The 25,700-nt window shown below is 37.5% G+C and overlaps 1 protein-coding gene across 1 annotated transcript in view; it reads right to left on the bottom strand.

The window, feature by feature from the left end:
* Positions 1 to 5,673: 5,673 nt before the first annotated feature.
* The window catches only part of WDFY1 (WD repeat and FYVE domain containing 1), a 172,046-nt gene continuing 152,019 nt past the window's right edge, over positions 5,674 to 25,700 (bottom strand). Inside the window, exons 11-12 of the mRNA XM_053709957.1 lie at positions 21,091 to 21,199; positions 5,674 to 9,747 (exon numbers count right to left, since the gene is read on the bottom strand). Of these exons, the coding sequence (XP_053565932.1) occupies positions 9,688 to 9,747; positions 21,091 to 21,199 (169 nt within the window). The 3' untranslated portion in view covers positions 5,674 to 9,687. The remainder of the gene's footprint in view (positions 9,748 to 21,090; positions 21,200 to 25,700) is intronic.

The raw sequence follows: 25,700 nt of genomic DNA, 5'->3' as shown, positions 1-25,700 counted from the left end.
ATAGCAAACCCTGAATTTTTCGCCGCTAGTCTAGCTAATTGCAAAGCGGCATCTAAAATAAAAGAGTTAGCCAATTTAAGTGCGTTAACTCTGTCCATAACCTCCTCATATGGAGTTTCTCTACTGAGCGACTTTTCTAGTTCCTCGAACCAGAACCACGCTGCCGTAGTGACAGGAACAATGCATGAAATTGGTTGTAGAAGGTAGCCTTGCTGTACAAAAATCTTTTTAAGCAAACCTTCTAATTTATTATCCATAGGATCTTTGAAAGCACAACTATCTTCAATAGGAATAGTAGTGCGTTTGTTTAGAGTAGAAACTGCCCCCTCGACCTTGGGGACTGTCTGCCATAAGTCCTTTCTGGGGTCGACCATAGGAAATAATTTCTTAAATATAGGGGGGGGGACAAAAGGTATGCCGGGCTTTTCCCACTCCTTATTTACTATGTCCGCCACCCGCTTGGGTATAGGAAAAGCGTCGGGGGGCACCGGAACCTCTAGGAACTTGTCCATCTTGCATAATTTCTCTGGAATGACCAAGTTGTCACAATCATCCAGAGTAGATAACACCTCCTTAAGCAGTGCGCGGAGATGTTCTAATTTAAATTTAAATGTCACAACATCAGGTTCAGCTTGATGAGAAATTTTTCCTGAATCTGAGATTTCTCCATCAGACAAAACCTCCCTCATTGCCCCTTCCGATTGGTGTGAGGGTATGACAGAACAATCATCATCAGCGCCCTCTTGCTCTTCAGTGTTTAAAACAGAGCAATCGCGCTTTCTCTGATAAGTAGGCATTTTGGATAAAAGATTTGCTATGGAGTTATCCATTACAGCCGTTAATTGTTGCATGGTAATAAGTATTGGCGCACTAGATGTACTAGGGGCCTCCTGCGTGGGCAAAACTGGTGTAGACACAGTAGGAGATGATGTAGTATTATGTTTACTCCCCTCATCTGAGGAATCATCTTGGGCAATTTCATTATCTGTGGCAGTACTGTCCTTACTTTGTTTGGGCGCTATGGCACAATTATCACATAAATTTAAATGGGGAGACACATTGGCTTTCATACATATAGAACATAGCTTATCTGAAGGTACAGACATGTTAAACAGGCTTAAACTTGTCAACAAAGCACAAAAAACGTTTTAAAATAAAACCGTTACTGTCTCTTTAAATTTCAAACAGAAAACACTTTATTACTGAATATGTGAAAAAGTATGAAGGAATTGTTCAAAAATTACCAAAATTTCACCACAGTGTCTTAAAGCATTAAAAGTATTGCACACCAAATTTCAGAGCTTTAACCCTTAAAATAACGGAACCGGAGCCGTTTTAAAATCTTTGCTGAGACCCAACCAAGCCCAGAGGGGAATACGATACCAAATGACGCCTTCTAGAAGCTTTTTTAGTGATTCTTAGATCCTCACACATGCATCTGCATGCCCTGCTCTCCAAAAACAACTGCGCAGTAATGGCGCGAAAATGAGGCTCAGTCTATAACTAGAAAGGCCCCCTGACTGAAAAAAAGGTGTCCAACACAGTGCCTGCCGTTTTATAAACGTTCCCCAAGATTATAAATGCCAATTGATAGCCTAAATCTGAATAATATGCCCAAATAAAGCAATCGATTTAGCCCATAAAAATGTCTACCAGTTTTTTAGCCCTTATTAAGCCCTTTATTCTGTATGTTTGACTAAGAAAATGGCTTACCGGTCCCCATGAGGGGAAATGACAGCCTTCCAGCATTACACAGTCTTGTTAGAAATATGGCTAGTCATACCTTAAGCAGAAAAGTCTGCTGTTTCCCCCAACTGAACTTACTTCATCTCAACAGTCCTATGTGGAAACAGCAATCGATTTTAGTTACTGTCTGCTAAAATCATCTTCCTCTTACAAACAGAAATCTTCATCCTTTTCTGTTTCAGAGTAAATAGTACATACCAGCACTATTTTAAAATAACAAACACTTGATAGAAGAATAAAAACTACATTAAAACACCAAACAACTCTTAACCATCTCCGTGGAGATGTTGCCTGTGCAACGGCAAAGAGAATGACTGGGGTGGGCGGAGCCTAGGAGGGACTATATGGCCAGCTTTGCTGGGACTCTTTGCCATTTCCTGTTGGGGAAGAGAATATCCCACAAGTAAGGATGACGCCGTGGACCGGACACACCAATGTTGGAGAAAATGTCAGTACACACCGGCACCGCATAGTATCTATCCAGCCTACACAATTTCTCTGGAATGGCAACTGTGTTACAGTCATTCAGAGCAGCTAATACCTCCCCAAGCAATACACGGAGGTTCTCAAGCTTAAATTTAAAATTAGAAATCTCTGAATCAGGTTTCCCTGAGTCAGAGATGTCACCCACAGACTGAAGCTCTCCGTCCTCATGTTCTGCATACTGTGACGCAGTATCAGACATGGCTCTAACAGCATTTGCGCGCTCTGTAACTCTCCTAACCCCAGAGCTATCGCGCTTGCCTCTTAATTCAGGCAATCTAGATAATACCTCTGACAGGGTATTATTCATGATTGCAGCCATGTCCTGCAAGGTAATCGCTATAGGCGTCCCTGATGTAATTGGCGCCATATTAGCGTGCGTCCCCTGAGCGGGAGGCGAAGGGTGTGACACGTGGGGAGAGTTAGTCGGCATAACTTCCCCCTCGACAGAACCCTCTGGTGATAATTCTTTTATAGATAAAGACTGATCTTTACTGTTTAACGTGAAATCAATACATTTAGTACACATTCTCCTATGGGGCTCCACCATGGCTTTTAAACATAATGAACAAGTAGGTTCCTCTGTGTCAGACATGTTTAAACAGACTAGCAATGAAACTAGCAAGCTTGGAAAACACTTTAAAACAAGTTTACAAGCAATATAAAAAACATTACTGTGCCTTTAAGAAACACAAATTTTTGATTGAAGAAATAAACCAAGTATAAAACACCACAGTCCTCTTACGACCTCCATCTTAGTTGCGAGTTGCAAGAGAATGACTGGATATGACAGTGAGGGGAGGAGCTATATAGCAGCTCTGCTGTGGGTGATCCTCTTGCAACTTCCTGTTGGGAAGGAGAATATCCCACAAGTAATGGATGATCCGTGGACTGGATACACTTAACAAGAGAAAGTTTATTTTTGACTAGACTATCCCTTTAAATACTTTCCTAACATCCCTTTACAGTATACTGTCTGACCTCTGTGGCTATATGCCTATGTCTGACAAAGGCTTGTGCGAGTTTAGCTGTGAAGTACACTACTTAGTGTGCCTATTACAATCCTGAGCGCTGTGAGAAGATGCAGGTACTTACCCAGTAGATGCCCAATCCTTTTATCTTAACCTTATCCAAGCATAGAGACTCAGTATATGGCCCATACAGTACTGTAACATACAGTAGAGGATATACTGAGGGAGTTAATCTTCATGATCCAACATAAAAATTGAACAAAAAGAAAGGGCGCCTCCTAGTGTAGAAACATCAGCTGTTAACCTCCACCAATGCACACGCTAAAATCGAACTCACAAAAGTGTTAACACTTATGTGTGCTTTGGCAAACTTGCTGAAGTCTCATAGTGTTTCATCGCACTGCTCCACTTTTCTCACTGGACCACTAGCAAAACAGAACAAAAGGGGTGCCTACTTGTGTAGATACTAACAGCACCTTATAGAATCATACTCACAAAGGTGCTGGCACTCATATGTACTAAATGAGGCATGCTGAAATCTTACAGTGTTTAAGCTAACTGATCATTCTGTCTGTTAATCATACAATCACTTACAATATAAATGTGGCAATATCTCAAATATCTTGATCCTATATAACTCCCATATGTGCTTCCCCTAAAATGTGGCTTCCTTCTCATACTGTATACCTCAATTCCTATATACCTTCCTTATGTGCTCTCCTATAACTTTTTGTTAGTGCCTAAACACTCCATCTAATGTGGTGTACCATTCTGAGTCCATAACCCTTGTGGTATACTCCTATTTCATTTTTTTATCCCTTAAAGGGACAGTCTAGTCCAAAATAAACTTTCATGATTCAGATAGGGTATGTCATTTTAAACAATTTTCCAATTTACTTTTATCATCAATGTTGCTTTGTTCTCTTGGTATTCTTAGTTGAAAGCTAAACCTAGGAGGTTCATATGCTAATTTCTAAGCCCTTGAAGGCCACCTCTTCTCTCAGGGCATTTTGACAGTTTTTCACCACTAGAGGGTGTAGACTGCCCCTTTAATACGAGATAAAATGATAAATAATGTGCATTAATAATGTGAATAATTATAATAAATCTAAAGGTTTGTGTATCTATAACGATACAATAAACATATACATACTTATATATACCCTGAATTATAGTATTGTTTATACATTTGTCTCTTCTTATGAACCTTGTGTTTATAGTATGTTCAATATAATTATATCCTTTCAGATACAATACTAGATGCAGTACCCCTATCTTTAAATTCTATACAATGTGATTATGTCTGCTACCATAATAAATCCAAATGATGATAATACAATAAATCAAAATGAACAAATTCAAATATAACTGACTATACTCACTGTTTAGTAAGAGGATCTTCTATCTTGCACCTATCAGATACATTAAAATGTCTACCACTTCATTGAGACCATCCGGATACAGAGACCTAAATCTATATATCCAGGTCTCTCGTTGTCTTAAGAGGGTCATTCTTTTATTTGTGGTGGACCAAGGGATCGACTCTAATGGAGTAATTACCATCTTGCTATGATCTTTACCATGGTGACTGACATGGTATCAAGACACTCTATGCTTGAGGGATCCCTTTAGAATGTTCCTGAGATGTCCAGACCATCATCTTATTTTTCTCAAGGTACAGCCCAAATACTGAATGCCCCAACTGCAGGTTGTAACATAAATCACATAACTTGTATCACAAGTTAACCTATTCTTGATTTTATGCTTTACACCTGTAGTATTGGACTTTATTGAAGTTGCTCCATGTGTTATATATTCACACACGGAATAACCCCTATGTCCACATTTGAAAGTTCCTTTTTTAGCTCCTATCCTAAAGATATCAACTTTCTTTTGTTTTAATTTTTTGTCATTACTATCTTTAGATCTTTCTGTGTGCGAATGGTCGGAATTGTTCTCCAATCAGCGCTCTAACTACAACAAAAGTGCTTTAAGGGGAGAGTGCTGATTGGAGCTTATAGAAAAATTGATTTTTCAAGTGGGCGGGGGAGGCGGGATATTTGAATTTCATATCTATATTAAAAAGTAATTTACAGAGAATCTTCATTACAACTGATTAATTAAACTCCATCTAAAATATTGCTAAAATTCTGGATCTGTTTTTATAACAGGGAGAGTTTATCATCGTTTTAATTAAAAAATTTAAAATAAAAGTAACATAATAATAAATTATCAATAGGCTGAGAAAACAGCCATGGTTTTTACCAATGTTATACATGTACATTTAGATACACAGGCATATTTGGTGTCAGTGTTTCCACAATAGTGCAAAAGGAGAAAGAAAAAGGAAAACCAGGATGAAAAGTCTGTCACCTTGTTTCTGTTCTTCAGCTTGGATATAGGCCCTGAACATATTGATAAGCAGTGATATTTTACACACACACATCATCCACACAAATAATTCTCCTTTGACTTGACAAAAAGAAATGAGGAATTTTATTAGAAAAAAAATATTGACAATAGTCAAAAGAAAAACATTTTCAACAGTCAGTTTTCAGAAACTAGTTGAGTATATGTGAGGAATCATTTTGTATGCGGCAATCTAGAAAGAGAAAGCAGCTTGGATAGTATTGCTGGAAAGGAACATATCTGTGGAATAAATAGCATTCTACAGTCCTGCAGCAGTAATCTAGCCACCCTAATAAAACCCACTAAGCTTGTTTCCTCTATTTGTTTAAAACAGTATATAAATAAAGCACATGGTTTCCTTATTAGAATATATATGTTTTTGTATTTATTTCTTTTTTTATTTAAAATGTCTCTTTCCTTTAGAAGTTAATCATGACTTACATGATTACCTAAAATGTTGACTTTTTTTCTTTTAATTTTACGGACTCATTTTATTAGGTAGGATAATCCTTGTAAACTTCCATACACCAGAAATGGCAAATAATCTTTGTAGAACTCTGATAGGAAACATTAACAGGATTCTACATGACAAGGGAAACCGAATCGTATTTTTACTTTAATTGCAAGTTATCCACAATTATATGCTGTAGTAGCACTACGTGGCACTTTTTTTTTTAAGTCTCACTCATTTGAGTACCACAGAAAGTAAAATATTTTTATGATACTGCTAAATGGGGTATTAGCAGTTCTAAAGAAACAATATATATGGCATGTTTGCATTACAGTTTAAGACTGTAGTATTCTGACACTTCTATTATATAAAATAAAAATGTAAATATTTCATTCTTTGGGCTTTAGAGGTATGTATTCTGTGTAGATCTTAATGTCTACTAGTTCAGCAATTTTTAATTACTTTCTTCCAGGAGCATAACTTAAAAAATACCTTTCCAAAATAAGGACTATTCATTTACTTTCTCCTTCTATTGTGTAAGAACTTTAACTAAGAAAAATAACGGTTTCTTGGCTAAGCTAACATTACATTTTCATGTACATAAAAAGGCATAAGCTGTGGACATCACAGTGAAGTCTTGTTGCTTGATTATAATTGCCCAAGGTGAGACGGCAATGCTGCAGAAAAGGATATGCCATGGTACATACATATAAATCTTACCAATGTAAGTACAGGCAATGGCACCAGTTATTCTTTTAATGTTCTAATATGGAACTGCTTTTTCACCTCACAAGTTTTGTGTATACCAAACGTCACAGTTAAAGGGACACTGAACCCAAATTTTTTCTTTCATGATTTAGATAGAGCATGAAATTTTAAGCAACTTTCTAATTTACTCCTATTATCAAATCTTCTTTATTCTCTTTGTATCTTTATCTGAAATGCAAGAAAGTAAGTTTAGATGCCGGCCCATTTTTGGTGAACAACCTGGGTTGTCCTTGCTGATTGGAGGAAAAATTCATCCACCAATAAAAAAAGTGCTGTCCAGAGGTCTGAACTAAGAAAAAGGCTTAGATGCCTTCATTTTTAATTAAAGATAGCAAAAGAACGAAGAAAAAAATTATAATAGGAGTAAATTAGAAAGTTGCTTAAAATTGAATGTTCTATCTGAATCACAAAAGAAAAAAATTGGGTTCAGTGTTCCTTTAAAAAAAAATAAGGTATTAACTATATTGCAAATCAGTAAACAGAGCAGTGAAATTTTTACCAAAGGCTACTTACAATATAAAATATATCACAAGAACAATCGGTGTTTCCTCAGATTTTCGACTATATGCAAATAAACTTTATTTCTGACAGTCAAACTATATTAATTTTCCTGTATTTTTGTTTGGTTGTCTTTTGATATATATCTTTTTAAACAGTTACCAAACAACTTCTTAAAGCAGGGGATAAGAATATCTGATTAATTTAGTGATGCTAAAAAGCAAAGCTAGTAAATACACTTTAAAATTGTTAGTACCGTGGTTTCACAACAACTTGATTTACTATCAAATTACTTAAAGCACCACCTAGACTTAGAAACAATGAACCACATAGGGAACTTATCACATAAAAATAACAATGTAATTATCTTGTATATTAATTACATGTCGTGATATTTTAAAGGTTTCTTGATTTTAAGAGTTACAATATATTCTCTAATTACAAATTTATTAGAAATGTTTATTAGGATAATAAATTGCACTGAAATCTTTCAGAAACAGTACTGAAAGAGGCCATTTAAAGTGAAGGTAAACTTTGATGAATGAAAGACCGTTTTTTAAAAATACTATTAAAAACAGGGGCACTTTAATTCATTAAAGTTTACAAAGCAGCCGTTTTGATTAAAAACCTTTTTTATTTTCACAGGCAGAGCAGCTTCCCCCCCCTGGAAATCCTCTCTTCACACGTCAGCAATGACTAATCCGGCTTCCTCCAATCACAGCATGGCCTCAGGCAATGACTACCCTGGGGGGAAAGCCGTGATTGGAGGAAGTCGGATTAGTCATTGATGACGTGTGAATAGAGGATTTCCAGGAGGGGGAAGCTGCTCTGGGGGTGAAAAGAAAAAAAGGTACGTTTTTAATCAAAACGGCTACTTTGTAAACTTTGATGAATGAAAGTGCCCCTGTTTTTAATAGTATTTTTAAAAAACGGGCTTTCATTCACCAAAGTTTACCTTCACTTTAAGGCCTGTTTCTTTTACTCCAGGAATTCATTAGACTCCCATAGCATATACTCACTTTGCACATCATAAACCTTCTTAGTGGCCAACAGAAATATGGAATGAAACCGGTAGACTGAATACTTTCTCCAGTTTGCAAATAAGTGAGCAATACGATTGTTATTAAAGGGACAGTAAACTTATGGTATATACAGAGCATACAATTTTGAACCTTTCCAATTTACTTCTATTATCAAATTTGCTTTGTTCTCTTGGTATCTATAGCAATCTATGGCAGCAGTGTTTACAACAATGTTTGTAGTAATGTTATACAAACTTGCAAACACTGCTGCCACAGAATGCCAAAGACATGTGCACACACTCTTCAACAAAGGATACCAAGGGAACAAAGTACATTTTATAATAGAAGTAAACTAGACCTCTGTTTACAATTTACATGCTTTGTCTAGACCATAAAACTTAAAATTTTGGCTTTACTCTACCTTTAAATGTGGCATTTTGCTAAATTTGACAGAAAACAATTATCTTCACTCTTATGGTCCTTACATTTGTTTTTCAAGCAATTTGCTCTTGTAAGTCAACGAACTTAATTCCTCTGTATGTATCAATTTATATATAATTCCATCCAAAACACAGAACAACGTATGGACCAAGGGAAAGCCCAGGCTTACGTGGTTCATGATAAAGTGCACAATAAAACAGCCAATAGGAAGCATTTATATTAATTACTAGATTGATTAAGTGAACATTGCTTCAAAAATGGACAACCTGCACCAACGAAACAATCCCACATTACAAGCTAACATAAAGGCTTTGATATCAATCTATATGCTGGTTAGAATAGTTCAGTTAATTTATTTGTAAACACTATTAAAAGACTGATTATGTCACATTTAATATTTGAATGCCTTCAAAACACCAGCACAAACTAGAATTACCACAAACAACTATTGTGCCTTAAAGAGAAGTTTGGAAAACAAATGCATTATAGAGCTAGTATTTGTGACTGGGCATCTTTTTAGGCCAGCAGGTTAAAATAGATATAAACCTTATTACACAGTATACAGTGTTTTATCAAGGGTCAAAAGATTTTTTTGAGATATCCTGAATCATTACACAGTGATTAATAATTGGCTACATTAGGCTGACTTTAGTACACCATACATCCTGTATGGTTCTAACTAAAATTAGAAGGATCCTCAATGGTCCTGGTACTGAACGGGTGAGAAATTCCCTGGAGTATAAGGCACCCACTCTTGAGAATAACTCCATTGCTTTTCAAGTTGCCTTGTTTCTACAAGGTACATAGAGGAAAATCAGTGGACGGTAGCTTGGGCGTGTTAGTGTGCGCTCCTGCTGTTTATAAGGTGCATTGCTCAGGATGAAAGAAGATTGTAGAGTCAACGCGGAGTAAAACCTGTGGCCAAACTGTTCCCCACTGTGGGGGTCATGTCCCAAATCTGCAAACAGTAAGAAAATCAGGGTCAAAGATGTAGACAATGCAATAAGAAATACAATACAAACAAAATTTTACTGATTTTCTTTAAAAATGCTTACAAATTGATACATCTTCCACTTCCTCAATGCACTTAAGACAAATATGCCATCATGAACCACTTTAGCAAACTGTGCACAATGCATGCAAGTTCTGATGGTGACGTCAGAAGCATTATGCTGAATACCCTATGTAAATTACCAGGTCTACGATGACCAAATGAGCACCAGAAGATTAGGTAATTAAATAATTACCATCATGAAATAAAATCAAAATAATTAAAATATGTGTAATACAAACAACTACAAAAGTAGAAAGTCATCAGCATATAAGAAAGTGAGTATACAAATGCAGATCTCAACACTAGATAATGAGTGTGTTACCACAATGGTATTGGGACATGCTCAATGGTGGGAAATTGGTATTTTTATACAAAAAAACATAATTTATGTAAGAACTTACCTGATAAATTCATTTCTTTCATATTAACAAGAGTCCATGAGCTAGTGACGTATGGGATATACATTCCTACCAGGAGGGGCAAAGTTTCCCAAACCTCAAAATGCCTATAAATACACCCCTCACCACACCCACAAATCAGTTTAACGAATAGCCAAGAAGTGGGGTGATAAGAAAAAAAGTGCGAAGCATATAAAATAAGGAATTGGAATAATTGTGCTTTATACAAAAAAATCATAACCACCACAAAAAAGGGTGGGCCTCATGGACTCTTGTTAATATGAAAGAAATGAATTTATCAGGTAAGTTCTTACATAAATTATGTTTTCTTTCATGTAATTAACAAGAGTCCATGAGCTAGTGACGTATGGGATAATGACTACCCAAGATGTGGATCTTTCCACACAAGAGTCACTAGAGAGGGAGGGATAAAATAAAGACAGCCAATTCCTGCTGAAAATAATCCACACCCAAAATAAAGTTTAACAAAAAACATAAGCAGAAGATTCAAACTGAAATCGCTGCCTGAAGAACTGTTCTACCAAAAACTGCTTCAGAAGAAGAAAAGACATCAAAATGGTAGAATTTAGAAAAAGTATGCAAAGAGGACCAAGTTGCTGCTTTGCAGATCTGGTCAACCGAAGCTTCATTCCTAAACGCCCAGGAAGTAGATACTGACCTAGTAGAATGAGCTGTAATTCTCTGAGGCGGAATTTTACCCGACTCAACATAGGCAAGATGAATTAAAGATTTCAACCAAGATGCCAAAGAAATGGCAGAAGCTTTCTGGCCTTTCCTAGAACCGGAAAAGATAACAAATAGACTAGAAGTCTTACGGAAAGATTTCGTAGCTTCAACATAATATTTCAAAGCTCTAACAACATCCAAAGAATGCAATGATTTCTCCTTAGAATTCTTAGGATTAGGACATAATGAAGGAACCACAATTTCTCTACTAATGTTGTTGGAATTCACAACTTTAGGTAAAAATTCAAAAGAAGTTCGCAACACCGCCTTATCCTGATGAAAAATCAGAAAAGGAGACTCACACGAAAGAGCAGAAAATTCAGAAACTCTTCTAGCAGAAGAGATGGCCAAAAGGAACAAAACTTTCCAAGAAAGTAATTTAATGTCCAATGAATGCATAGGTTCAAACGGAGGAGCTTGAAGAGCTCCCAGAACCAAATTCAAACTCCAAGGAGGAGAAATTGACTTAATGACAGGCTTTATACGAACCAAAGCTTGTACAAAACAATGAATATCAGGAAGAATAGCAACCTTTCTGTTGAAAAAGAACAGAAAGAGCAGAGATTTGACCTTTCAAGGAACTTGCGGACAAACCCTTATCTAAACCATCCTGAAGAAATTGTAATATTCTCGGTATTCTAAAAAAAATGCCAAGAAAAATGATGAGAAAGACACCAAGAAATATAAGTCTTCCAGACTCTATAATATATCTCTCTGGATACAGATTTACGAGCCTGTAACATAGTATTAATCACAGAGTCAGAGAAACCTCTTTGACCAAGAATCAAGCGTTCAATCTCCATACCTTTAAATTTAAGGATTTCAGATCCTGATGGAAAAAAGGACCTTGAGACAAAAGGTCTGGTCTTAACGGAAGAGTACACGGTTGGCAAAAGGCCATCCGGACAAGATCCTCATACCAAAACCTGTGAGGCCATGCCGGAGCTACCAGCAGAACAAACGAGCATTCCTTCAGAATCTTGGAGATTACTCTTGGAAGAAGAACTAGAGGCGGAAAGATATAGGCAGGATGATACTTCCAAGGAAGTGAAAATGCATCCACTGCCTCCGCCTGAGGATCCCGGGATCTGGACAGATACCTGGGAAGTTTCTTGTTTAGATGAGAAGCCATCAGATCTATTTCTGGAAGTTCCCACATTTGAACAATCTGAAGAAATACCTCTGGGTGAAGAGACCATTCGCCCGGATGCAACGTTTGGCGACTGAGATAATCCGCTTTCCAATTGACCATACCTGGGATATAAACCGCAGAGATTAGACAGGAGCTGGATTCCGCCCAAACCAAAATTCGAGATACTTCTTTCATAGCCAGAGGACTGTGAGTCCCTCCTTGATGATTGATGTATGCCACAGATGTGACATTGTCTTATCTGAAAACAAATGAACAACTCTCTCTTCGGAAGAGGCCAAGACTGAAGAGCTCTGAAAATTGCACGGAGTTCCAAAATATTGATCGGAAATCTCACCTCCTGAGATTCCCAAACCCCTTGTGCCGTCAGATACCCCCATACAGCTCCCCAACCTGTAAAACTAGCATCTGTTGAGATTATAGTCCAGGTCGGAAGAACAAAGAAGCCCCCTGAACTAAACGATGGTGATCTGTCCACCATGTCAGAGAGTGTCATAAAAACGGTTTAAAGATATTAATTGAGATATCTTTGAGTAATCCCTGCACCATTGGTTCAGCATACAGAGCTGAAGAGGTCGCATGTAAAAACGAGCAAAGGAGATCGCATCTGATGCGGCAGTCCTAAGACCCAACATTTCCATGCATAAGGCTACCAAAGGGAATGATTGTGACTGAAGGTTTTGACAAGCTGATATCAATGATAAACTTCTCTTGACTGACAAGGACAGAGTCATAGACACTGAATTTATCTAGAAACCTAAAAAGGTTACCCTTGTCTGAGGAATCAATGAACTGATTGGTAAATTGATCCTCCAACCATGAACTTGAAGAAACAACACAAGTCGATTCGTATGAGATTCTACGAAAATGAGAAGACTGAGCAAGTACCAAGATATCGTCCAAATAAGGAAATACCAACACTCTATTCTCTGAATAGAGAAAGAAGGGCACCGAGAACCTTTGAAAAAAATTCTTGGAACTGAGGCTAGGCCAAACGGTAGAGCCACAAAACTGGTAATGCTTGTCTAAAAAGAGAATCTCAGACACTAAAAGTAATCTGGATGAATCGGAATATGCAGATACACATCCTGTAAATCTATTGTAGACATATAATGCCCTTGCTAAACAAAAGGCAGGATAGTCCTACAGTAACCATCTTGAATGTTGGTATCCTAACATAACGATTCAATAATGATAGATCCAGAACTGGTCTGAAGGAATTGACCTTCTTTGGTACAATGAAGAGATAAAATAAAACCCCAGCCCCTGTTCCAGAACTGGAACTGGTATAAATACTCCAGCCAACTCTAGATCTGAAACACATTTCAGAAATGCTGAGCCTTGCTGTGTTAACTGGGACACGGGGAAGAAAAGAATCTCTTAGCAGGAGGCCTTAACTTGAAGCCAATTCTGTACCTTTCTGAAACAATGTTTCTGAAACCAGAGATTAAGAACGGAATTGATCCAAATTTCTTTGAAGAAAACGTAATCTGCCCCATACCAGCTGAGCTGGAATAAGGGCCGCACCTTCATAGGTACTTAGGAGCTGGCTATAGGTTTCTATAAAGCTCGGATATATTCCAAACTGGAAATAGTTTCCAAACTGATACCGCTCCTGAGGATGAAGGATCAGGCTTTTGTTCCTTGTTGTGAGGAAAGGAACGAAATGATTATTTACCCTGGAAAGAAAGGGAAAGCAAAGTTGACTTAGAAGACATGTCAGTATTCCAAGTTTAATCCATAAAGCTTTTCTAGCTAAAATAGCTAGAGACATATACCTGACATCAACTCTAATGATATCAAAAGATGGTATCACCAATAAAATTATTAGCATGTTATAAAATAATAATAATGCTATAAAATTATGATCTGTTACTTGTTGCGCTAAAGCTTCTAACCAAAAAGTTGAAGCTGCAGCAACATCCGCTAAAAATATAGCAGGTCTAAGAAGATTACCTGAACATAAGTAAGCTTTTCTTAGAAAGGATTCAATTTTCCTATCTAAAGGATCCTTAAATGAAGTACTATCTGCCATAGGAATAGTAGTACATTAGCAGGAGTAGAGACAGCCCCATAACCTTAGGGATTTTTGTCCCAAAAAACTCTAATCTGTCAGATGGCACAGGATATAAATTGCTTAAACGTCTAGAAGGAGTAAATAAATTACCCAAATTATTCCATTCCCTGGAAATTACTTCAGAAATAGCATCAGGGAGATAAAACACTTCTGGAATAACTACCTTATTTAAACGTTTACATTTAGTATCAAGAGGACCAGAATCCTCTATTTCTAATGCAAATAACACTTCTTTAAGTAAAGAACGAATAAATTCCATCTTGGACAAATACAAAGATTTATCAGCATCAAAATGATGATGTTCATTTAAAAATTCATCTGAAAAAAAGAGAAGTTTTAAAAGACTTTTATGTATACTAGAAGGAGAAATAACAGACATAGCCTTCTTAATGGATTTAAAATAAATAAAATCTCTTATGTTATCAGGAACACTCTGAAAATTAGATGTTGACGGAACAGCAACAGGTAATGTAACAGTACTAAAGGAAATTTTATCTGCATTAATAAGTTTGACATGACATGCAATACAAATAACAGCTGGAGAAACAGATACCAAAAGTTTATAACAGACTTAGCTTGGTAGCTCCAGCACTGTGCAGTGATTTTCCTGTAGTAACTTCTGACTCAGTTGCAACGTGGAACATCTTGCAATATGTAAAAGAAAAAAACAACATATAAAGCAAAATTGATCAAATTCCTTAAATGACAGTTTCAGGAATGGGAAAAAAATGCCAGTGAACAAGCTTCTAGCAACCAGAAGCAATAAATCATGAGACTTAAATAATGTGGAGACAAAAATGACGCCCAAATTTTTTAGCGCCAAAAAAGACGCCCACATTATTTGGCGCCTAAATGCTTTTGGCGCCAAAAATGACGCCACATCCGGAACGCCGACATTTTTGGCGCAAAATAACGTCAAAGAATGACGCAACTTCCGGCGACACGTATGACGCCGGAAACGGAAATAGAATTTTTGCGCCAAAAAAGTCCGCGCCAAAAATGACGCAATAAAATGAAGCATTTTCAGCCCCCGCGAGCCTAACAGCCCACAGGGAAAAAGTCAAATTTTAAGGTAAAATATGTTAAATTAAAATGCATTATCCCAAATATGAAACTGACTGTCTGGAAAATAAGGAAAGTTGAACATTCTGAGTCAAGGCAAATAAATGTTTGAATACATATATTTAGAACTTTATAAATAAAGTGCCCAACCATAGCTTGGAGTGTCACAGAAAATAAGACTTACTTACCCCAGGACACTCATCTACATGTTTGTAGAAAGCCAAACCAGTACTGAAACGAGAATCAGTAGAGGAAATGGTAAATATAAGAGTATATCGTCGATCTGAAAAGGGAGGTAAGAGATGAATCTCTACGACCGATAACAGAGAACCTATGAAATAGACCCCGTAGAAGGAGATCACTGCATTCAAATAGGCAATACTCTCCTCACATCCCTCTGACATTCACTGCACGCTGAGAGGAAAACCGGGCTCCAACTTGCTGCGGAGCGCATATCAACGTAGAATCTAGCACAAACTTACTTCACCACCTCCATCGGAGGCAAAGTTTGTAAAACTGATTTGTGGGTGTGGTGAGGGGTGTATTTATAGGCATTTTGAGGTTTGGGAAACTTTGCCCCTCCTGGTAGGAATGTATATCCCATACGTCACTAGCTCATGGACTCTTGTTAATTACATGAAAGAAATATATGATTTCTTACAATCTGTGCAGGAGATATTAAATGTTGAATGTATAGTGTGTTCTGCAACGTTACATTTTGTTTTCCTTCATTGACTGTGCACACTGTGGTTACTAAGGGCCCAGTGATCTAAAGCCTTCCGCCCCTGATGAGATGATCTAAGAAGTCTCGTCAGTAATGAAAGGTCCCTGAAACAATTTTAGATTTTTTATTTTAGCTTGAGAGCAATTTATCTTGCTATGCACGTATCTGTATGTGAAGCAGCGACACCTGCATTGCAATATAATGCTCAACATAACCCCTAGAGATTTTGTTAGACTCTCAATGCTGGTCCGACGAACTAAGGATCCGACTGTGATCGATCAGATACATATGATCGAAACCAGGTTAGCGGACGATCACCAATACCTGAGTTTTTTAGTTTAAGCAGTAGTATGTCATGGTCTACTGTGTCAAAGGCCTTTGCAAAATCAAGAAAAATAGCTCCAGTTAGGTCTCCTTGTTCCATGCCAGTTTGGATGTCGTTGCAAACTTTTAGGAGGGCAGTTGTAGTGGAGTGATTCGGGCGAAAACCCGATTGAACAGGGGTCATATAGCTAGATTGTTGGTAATACTCACATAGTTGCATATGGACGCATTTTTCTAAGATTTTTGACAATACTGGGAGCAATGATATTGGGCGATAGTAACGATGGTTAACTCACCACGTTTATGGATAGGTACTACTCCTGCAGTCTTCCAAAGTTTGGGTATGTATCCAGACACCAAGGATTCGTTAATTAGGGTTGTGACAGGTTTAGCAATTGCTGGCGCACTGAGCATCAACAGCATTGCTGGGATTTGATCAGGTCCAGACTGGTTTTTCATTTTTAGATTATTAAGGTGTTGATTGATGGGTAAAGGTATAAAATTGAACTTTTCTATATTGGGTCTTTGTAGATTTAGTGGAGCCTGATCCACATTTGTAGTTTCAAGATGCGTGTCATTTATTAGTTTGTCAATCAGGGTGGTGGAGCATCTGACAAAATAATTGTTAAAGGCATTTGCTACTTCTAAGGGAAGTTGCAGGGTTTGGTTGTCCACTTTGACAGTGGAGGGTTGGGAGTGGGGGAGTGTGTAAGTTATTTATGACTTTCCAAAACTTTCTAGGGTTTGATATGTTATTTTTCAGATTTTCACAGAAATATTGGGCCTTGGCCAATTTTGTTTGTTTAGTGCATATATTTCGCCATTTTCTATATACACAGTGATCGTTCATAGAGCCTGTATGTTTGAACTTTGACCACAATGAATTTAAAGCTGTTTCACTTGTTATCCAGAGTCCTATATGTAAAGGATAAACACCTTCATTGCAATATAATGCTAAAAAAAAAAAAAAGTACCCAAAAATGATGCATGATTTCATCCTTTAGTACACCAGTAGGCGTCTCCAGTCCTTAAAGGGCCAGTGTACTCAGGAAGGCAGCAGATAGGAGTTTATTATATGTAAACCAGATGCAGGAACAACCTTTAAAAAGGACAGGGCTCTCTCCCACCCCACTGGAAGAGGATTTCTTTTGATGCCTCTCTTTGACAAAGCTTTTCTGTAGCCATTACTGTAGTATTTCACTTTTTAGTATACGTTGCAGCTTCAACAGGAAAAGCAAGCAATTTAAAATGACAAAATAAAGATAAAAAATTGATAGGAAACAATTTAATACACTTCAGCAGTTCAAATAAATCATTGGGAACACATTAAAGGTGAGAAATATTTACAATACACTTTCCCTTTAAGTTGCAGTAATAAGCCAAGATTCAAGAATACTCCATTAAAACAAAAAGTGCATCAATTAAAAGGTCCAAGGCACAGTCCTTAACCCCTTTGTGAAGATATAATAGAATAAACACTCCTATGTCAAAGAGGGAAGCTGCAGGATGCCATGTATGCTAGGACGTTCCATGCCATCCTAACAACATTAAAGCCCAGCCTGTTAGGATGGCATGGAACATCCAAATGGCGTAAAGGGGTTAATAGAGATTTCTATTGTGTTTCAGTCTGAATTCCATCATCTATTGTAGACACAACATAATTATATCACCATTATAATCCACTGCACATATATCTTAAACAAATCTTGAATTTATAAACAAACTCAAATTTTTTCTTTTATTATTACTAGTCGATAAGCCTGCCCAGAGGGAAGTCTAATTATTTTTTTAAACTACAGATATAGAAACAACACGTGCAGTGTTTGATTGACACTGACGTATATGTTAATTCCTATCCCCGTAAAATATTTTCGGAAGTTGCGATCAGCAATTTCCGTAACTCTGCCCACACATAATTTATACTGTATCAATGCATAGTTACTGTATCAATAATGTAGACACTGACACAGAAAAAAAAAAGCATTAATAAAAATGTCAGTGTCTACATTATTGATACAGTCACTATGCATTGTGACTGTATAAATAATGTATAGACTGAGCCGCCTCCCAATAATAAACCTAACAGTTCTTTACCTATATTTCCACCATCCCCAAAAAAATCGCAAGTAAAACTAAAATGAATAACCCCTTAACCGTCAACCACCCAAATCGCAATACACCTAATTACCCTATTAACCCCTAAACCGCAAAACCCCCATATTACAATAAACCTAATTACCCTATTAACCCCTAAACCGCAAAACTCTCACATCGTAATAAACCTAATTACCCTATTAACTCCTAAACCGCAAAATGACTACATTGCAATAAACCTATTAACCCCTACATCGCAATAAACCTATTTACCCTATTAACCCCTAAACCGCAAAACCCCTACATCACAACAAACCTATATACCCTATTAACCCCTAAACCGCAAAATCCCTACATCGCAATAAACCTATTTAACTTATTAACCCCTACATCGCAATAAACCTATTTACGCCTAAACCGCAAAACCCCTACATCGCAATAAACCTATTTACCCTATTAACCCCTAAACCGCAAAACCCCTACATCGCAATAAAACTATTTACCCCTAAACCGCAAAACCCCTACATCGCAATAAACCTATTTAACTTATTAAGACTTTAAACCGCCAAAACCCACAACGCAAATAACTATTTAATAACTAAGTACAGTACACTAACCTAACACCCCAGTAAATAAACCCAAATTACCTAAACGAATATATACTAATATATTCTAAAGTTACAAAAAATAAAAAAAACTAAGTTTACAAAAAATAAAAAAGGCTAACAGAGAAAATAAAAAATCAAATTACCAAATTTAACAAAATTAAACCTAATCCCTATGAAAATAAAAAAGACCCCCAAAATAAAAACACCCCCCTACTCTAAGAATAAACTACCAGTAGCCCAAATCAACTCTTTTTCAAGAAAATACACAAAGCCCCCCTAACAGTAACCCCCCCCAATAAAAGAACCTAACACTAAAAAACCTAAACTACCTATTGCCCTGAAAAGGGCATTTGTTTGGGCATTGCCAATAAAAGGGCATTCAGCTCTTTTTCTGCCCATCCCTAATCTAAATAAAACAAATCACCCCCAAAAAAACCTTAAAAAATCCTAAGTCTAACCCCCCAGCTTGGTACTCACGATTCCTAAAGTTCGGCGGAGAAGGTCCTGTTCCAGGCGGTGAAGTCTTCTTCTAAGCGCAACTTCTTCTTCCAGGAACATCCTGCGCGGAGCGGAGCTTAAGACCGAGGAGCTGAAGACCGGTGACCGCGGAGCATCCTCTTCGTACGATCTCCGCCGTACACTGAATAGTGAATTCAAGGTACGCGATTAAAGATGGCGTCCCTTGAATTCCTATTGGCTGATTTGATTCTTCCAATTCAAATCAGCCAATAGGATGAAACGGGGGCGTTCTGTTACGGGGGCGTTCTGTTAGTGTACTGCACTTAGTTATTTAAATAGTTTATTTGCGTTGTGGGTTTTGGCGGTTTAAAGGGTTAATAGGGTAAATAGTTTTATTGTGATTTAGGGGTTTTGCGGTTTAGGGGTTAATAGGGTAAATAGGTTTATTGTGCTGTAGAGATTTTGCGGTTTAAGGGTTAATAGGGTAAATATGTTTATTGCAATGTCGGGGTTTAGGGGTTAATAGAGTAAATAGGTTTATTGCGATGCAGGGGTTTTGCGGTTTAGGGGTTAATAGGGTAAATAGTTTTATTGCGATGTAGGGGTTTAGGGGTTAATAGGGAAAATAGGTTTATTGCGATGTAGGGATTTTGCGGTTTAGGGGTTAAAAAGTTAAATAGGTTTATTGCGATGTAGGGGTTTTGCGGTTTAGGAGTTAATACTTCGTGTAGGATATTTTTTTTTTGTTATATTTCGTGCAGGCGTTTTTGTTTTTTTTAATACTTGATGCGGGTGGTTAGGTTTTTTGAAAAAATACTTTAATGTGGGCGATTAGACGTTGCTTTTGTAATGCTCCGTTTGCCTTTGCTGTATCCCGGTGGATTCCGAAAATGGCAGGGTGGTGAAAGAATCTACCTTCGGTGGATTCTTTCACCACCCTGTCATTTTTGGAATTCACCTGGATGCAATTCAATTGAGGATGCATGCGCAACTGCCGACGGCGACCGACATACAAACACAATTATAGTATAGATTATATATAATTTTAAACAACTTTGTCATTTACTTCTCTTATCAAATTTCCTTAATTCTCTAAAGAACCATTGCTGAAGGAGTTAGCAAAACACATCAGGTGAGCCAATGACAAAGTCATATATGTGTAGCCACCAATCACCAGCTGGCTCCCAGTAGTGTAGTGTTGCCCTTAAGCCTACCTAAGTATGTTTTTCAACAAAGAAGACCAAGAGAACCAAGCACATTAGATAACAGAAATACATTAGAAAATGGTTTAAAACTCCTGTATCTTGGAAGTTTAATTTTCACTTTACTGTCCCTTTAAATATGGGATAAAATGTTTTATTTTATATCGTTCAAAATACAGGCACTGCTCCAGGATAGTCCAGTAGATAATGTTCAACATAAGAAATAAGAACATTTTTAGTTGCTTTAATAAGAGGAAAATAAAAAAAAAACAAATTAAGGACAGATGTTAGCACAAAGCATTCCACATACAGTAAGCAAACTGGGAAATGTAATGATGTAACGTTTACAGGATTTTAGGAGTATGCCCAATAGGCAAAGACAAAGATATACAAAGATCATACCTTCAACAGTCGGTCAGTCCCACATGTCACCATAAGCCCTCGTGGAATATCCATGGTCATGTAACAGATATTATGTTTTCCCTCGTGGAAAGTGGCTAGTGGTGTCCGGCTTCAAAGGATGAAATTATTTACATATTAATCACAACATACTGCAATGAAGATCATAAAGACAACACAATAGTTTATTAATTACTTTAAAGTAAGCCACAATAACCATAGAGCGAGTATGTTAAATGGACACTGTACCGTTTCCAAAAATTTGTTATAACAGCTAAATATTAAATGTATGAGGACATTTTTACTTTAGCTTTGTTTTTGTATTTGAAATAGATGCATTTCACTCATTTAAAACTACTACCCGTTGTTCTCAAGAACACACATATTCAAATAGTCCGAAACTGCATGAACTCCAGATGTGCTTCTCTTATCTCTCTATACACCAAGGGCAAATACTTAAGTACTGACATTTTCATTATACGTGTTGGTTTCAATGAGCAAAAACATCTATTTTAGTTGTAAATTCAACCTAGACAGCAATTTCCAATATATTTAATACTATGCAGCTATAACAAATAATCAGTAACACATTGAGGGAAGATAAAATTTACAGTACAGTATCCCTTTAAACATTTGCAAAGTTATAACTATCTGTGCAATGTGCATAAAACTCTACCAACACCTCTTCTTTTGTAAGTTAAGTTGTTTACAATCATTTCCGCACTGTTAAGTCCATAACTAGATGACACAGCTCAAGCTACATGTTTTAAAGGGCCATTAAATGCAGTAGAATAAGACAATGCAATAACACTTTTCTGACAAATTTAAAAATGTCCTCCATTTCCCTCCTCCTTACCTGTACACATTGAGAACTATTGCACATGCTCAGTAGAAGAGAATGCCACAAAGTGTATATTTTTAATAATAAGTTTGATAATCAAAGTAAATTAAAAAAAAAAAAAAAATCCAATCCAATATAAAGCACTCACTGGGTCTTATAATTTAAACATCCAATTTATTTGTGACGTTTCAGGGGTGTTAGCCCCGTCCTCAGACCATTAAAAGTACAAAAAAAAACATACCTGAGTCTTTATATCTCACCGCCGTGAACACCTATGCCGCAAAACCGGAAGTCCCATGGTATCATGACCGCCACACTGCGCAGGTCCGGCCGTAACCATGGTTACTGGCAGCAACAAAACTAAAAACATACAGAAAAGTGGCAACAGTATCAGCAAATGGACAAGATATATACATTGTATTGCATTGAAATTATCCCTAATATAAATCAGCAAAAGTTAGAGACATAAAACTAAGCCTAATAACATTCATCTTTGCTAAGGGAAATAAATTGAGCAATTGACAACATTCGCGTATATAAATCTTTAGTCAAACAATCTCTTGAAAATATATAGGGCAATACCTGTTATACAATATTATTAGGGAACAACATAATATCTCATAGTGTGGCCATCTACATAGACATAGAACTGAAAGTACAGATCATAGAAAGCAATGCCAGTAAAGCGTGGGTATTGAAACCCTTGGGCACCAAGGTTGAATATCCACTTGGACTCACGCTGTAGCAATAAACTGCCCCTATCTCCACCTCGAGTCAGAGGAGGGACATGGTCAATAATCAAGTACCTAAAATCTGAGACCGCATGACCAAACATCGCAAAATGTCGGGCAACAGGTTGCTCAGATTCACCCTTTTTTATAGCCATACGAATTGAGGTACGATGGTTGGCCATACGAGTCCAGAGGTCATCAATTGTTTTTCCGACATAGAATAACCCACACGGACAATGCAAAAGATAAACAATATAAGTCGTCATGCAGGTTACTCTATGTCGGATCTCAAACTTTTTGTTTGTGGAAGGATGGGTGAAAAACTTGGTATTAAGTAGACCATTGCAGATCGTGCACCCAGCACACCTGTAACAACCAGGTTTATCTTGTTGTAGCCATAGGTAGTCCTATAGCTCTGGACTTGGTCTACTTTAACTAGCATATCCCTGATTGATCTAGCCCTACGAAAGCCAACTTTTGGAGGCTGCATCTTTTTAAAGGGCAAGTTTCCATCCGATTCCACAATGTTCCATTCTTGTTTAATAACGTTGGGCAAAGCCTTCTTGTCCGTTGTAAAGGATGTAGTGAAGATCATTCTGTCCTCTTGGTTCTGTTGTTTAGAGGAAGTCAAAGCCATGTCCTGATCCATATCCTTAAAAGTATTATAGTGGGGAAGGCGATGGGGTCCAATGTGGCCCCATCATACGCCAATTTGTATATGGCAGAATTTGAAGAATTTAGCACCATCCTCTTTCAACATCATCATGTAAAATATTACAACAGGTATATTGATGATTTGTTTCTCCTATGGGGGGGAACGGAACAAGAATTGCGGGATTGGTTTGAGGCATTAAATAAGGTGATCCCTTCTCTTCAATTTAAAATGACTTACAATGCCTCATCCGTGGACGTTTTGGACTTGAGAATTTATGTGAGAGATGGGAAATTGTATACCACTCTCTTCAGAAAAGAAACCAACAGGAATTCTCTTCTTAATGCCACCAGCTGCCATCCACCATTCCTGAAAAATGCATTACCTATATCACAGTTCAAAAGAGTGATCAGAAATAACAGTGAAAGCACTAAGGCTCAGGTACAACTGACTGAGATGAAGGACCGTTTCCTCCAACGGGGATATAATGAAAAACATATTCTTAAACACTATAATACTTTTAAGGATATGGATCAGAACATGGCTTTGACTTCCTCTAAACAACAGAACCAAGAGGACAGAATAATCTTCACTACATCCTTTACAGCAGATAAGAAGGCTTTGCCCAACATTATTAAACAAGAATGAAACATTGTGGAATCGGATGGAAACTTGCCCTTTAAAAAGATGCATCCTCCAAAAGTTGGCTTTCGTAGGGCTTCCACAAACAAAAAGTTTGAGATTCGACATAGAGTAACCTGCATGACGACTTATATTGTTTATCTTTTGCATTACCCGTGTGGGTTATTCTATGTCGGAAAAACAATTGATGACCTCCGGACTCGTATGGCCAACCATCGTACCTCAATTCGTATGGCTATCAAAAAGGGTGAACCTGAGCAACCTGTTGCCCGACATTTTGCGATGCTTGGTCAGGCGGTCTCAAATTTGAGGTACGTGATTATTGACCATGTCTCTCCTCTGACTCGAGGTGGAGATAGGGGCTGTTTATTGCTACAGCGTGAGTCCAGGTGGATATTCAACCTGGGTACCTTGGTGCCCAAGGGTTTGAATACTCACCTGGACTGGCATTGCTTTCTATGATCCGTACTGTCTATGTAGATGGCCACACTATGACATATTATGTTGTTCACTAATAATATTGTATAACAGGTATTGCCCTATATATTTTCAAGAGATTGTTTGACTAAAGATGTATATACGCAAATGTTGTAGATTGCTCAATTTATTTCCCATAGCAAAGATGGATGTTATTAGGCTTAGTTTTATGTCTCTAACTTTTGCTGATTTATATTAGGGATAATTTCAATGCAATACAATGTATATATCTTGTCCGTTTGCTGCTACTGTTGCCACTTTTCTATATGTTTTAGTTTTGTCGCTGCCGGTAACCATGGTTACGGCCAGACCTGCGCAGTGTGGCGGTCATGATGCCATGGGACTTCCGGTTTTGCGACATAGGTGTTCACGGCGGTGGGGTATAAAGACTCAGACCATTAAAAGTACAAACAAAACATACCTGAGGACGGGGCTAACACCCCCGAAATGTCACAAATAAATTGTATGTTTAAATTATAAGACCCAGTGAGTGCTTTATATTGGATTGGATTGTGTTATTATTTTATGCACCCTGGGCAGTTGGAGTATAAGTGTGAGTGTGGAGCTCTACGTGGGAGGATTATAACATAATTTATGCTTACCTGATAAATTCCTTTCTTCTGTAGTGTGATCAGTCCACGGGTCATCATTACTTCTGGGATATTAACTCCTCCCCAACAGGAAGTGCAAGAGGATTCACCCAGCAGAGCTGCATATAGCTCCTCCCCTCTACGTCACTCCCAGTCATTCGACCAAGGACCAACGAGAAAGGAAAAGCCAAGGGTGAAGTGGTGACTGGAGTATAAATTAAAAAATATTTACCTGCCTTAAAACAGGGCGGGCCGTGGACTGATCACACTACAGAAGAAAGGAATTTATCAGGTAAGCATAAATTATGTTTTCTTCTGTTAAGTGTGATCAGTCCACGGGTCATCATTACTTCTGGGATACCAATACCAAAGCAAAAGTACACGGATGACGGGAGGGATAGGCAGGCTCTTTATACAGAAGGAACCACTGCCTGAAGAACCTTTCTCCCAAAAATAGCCTCCGATGAAGCAAAAGTGTCAAATTTGTAAAATTTGGAAAAAGTATGAAGCGAAGACCAAGTTGCAGCCTTGCAAATCTGTTCAACAGAGGCCTCATTCTTAAAGGCCCAAGTAGAAGCCACAGCTCTAGTGGAATGAGCTGTAATCCTTTCAGGAGGCTGCTGTCCAGCAGTCTCATAAGCTAAACGAATTATGCTACGAAGCCAAAAAGAAAGAGGTAG

Source organism: Bombina bombina, chromosome 4 (assembly GCF_027579735.1).
Source record: "Bombina bombina isolate aBomBom1 chromosome 4, aBomBom1.pri, whole genome shotgun sequence".
Classification (NCBI taxonomy): domain Eukaryota; kingdom Metazoa; phylum Chordata; class Amphibia; order Anura; family Bombinatoridae; genus Bombina; species Bombina bombina.
The sequence above is the reverse complement of the archived record's forward strand: the minus strand, read 5'-3'. Positions and strand labels throughout refer to the sequence as shown.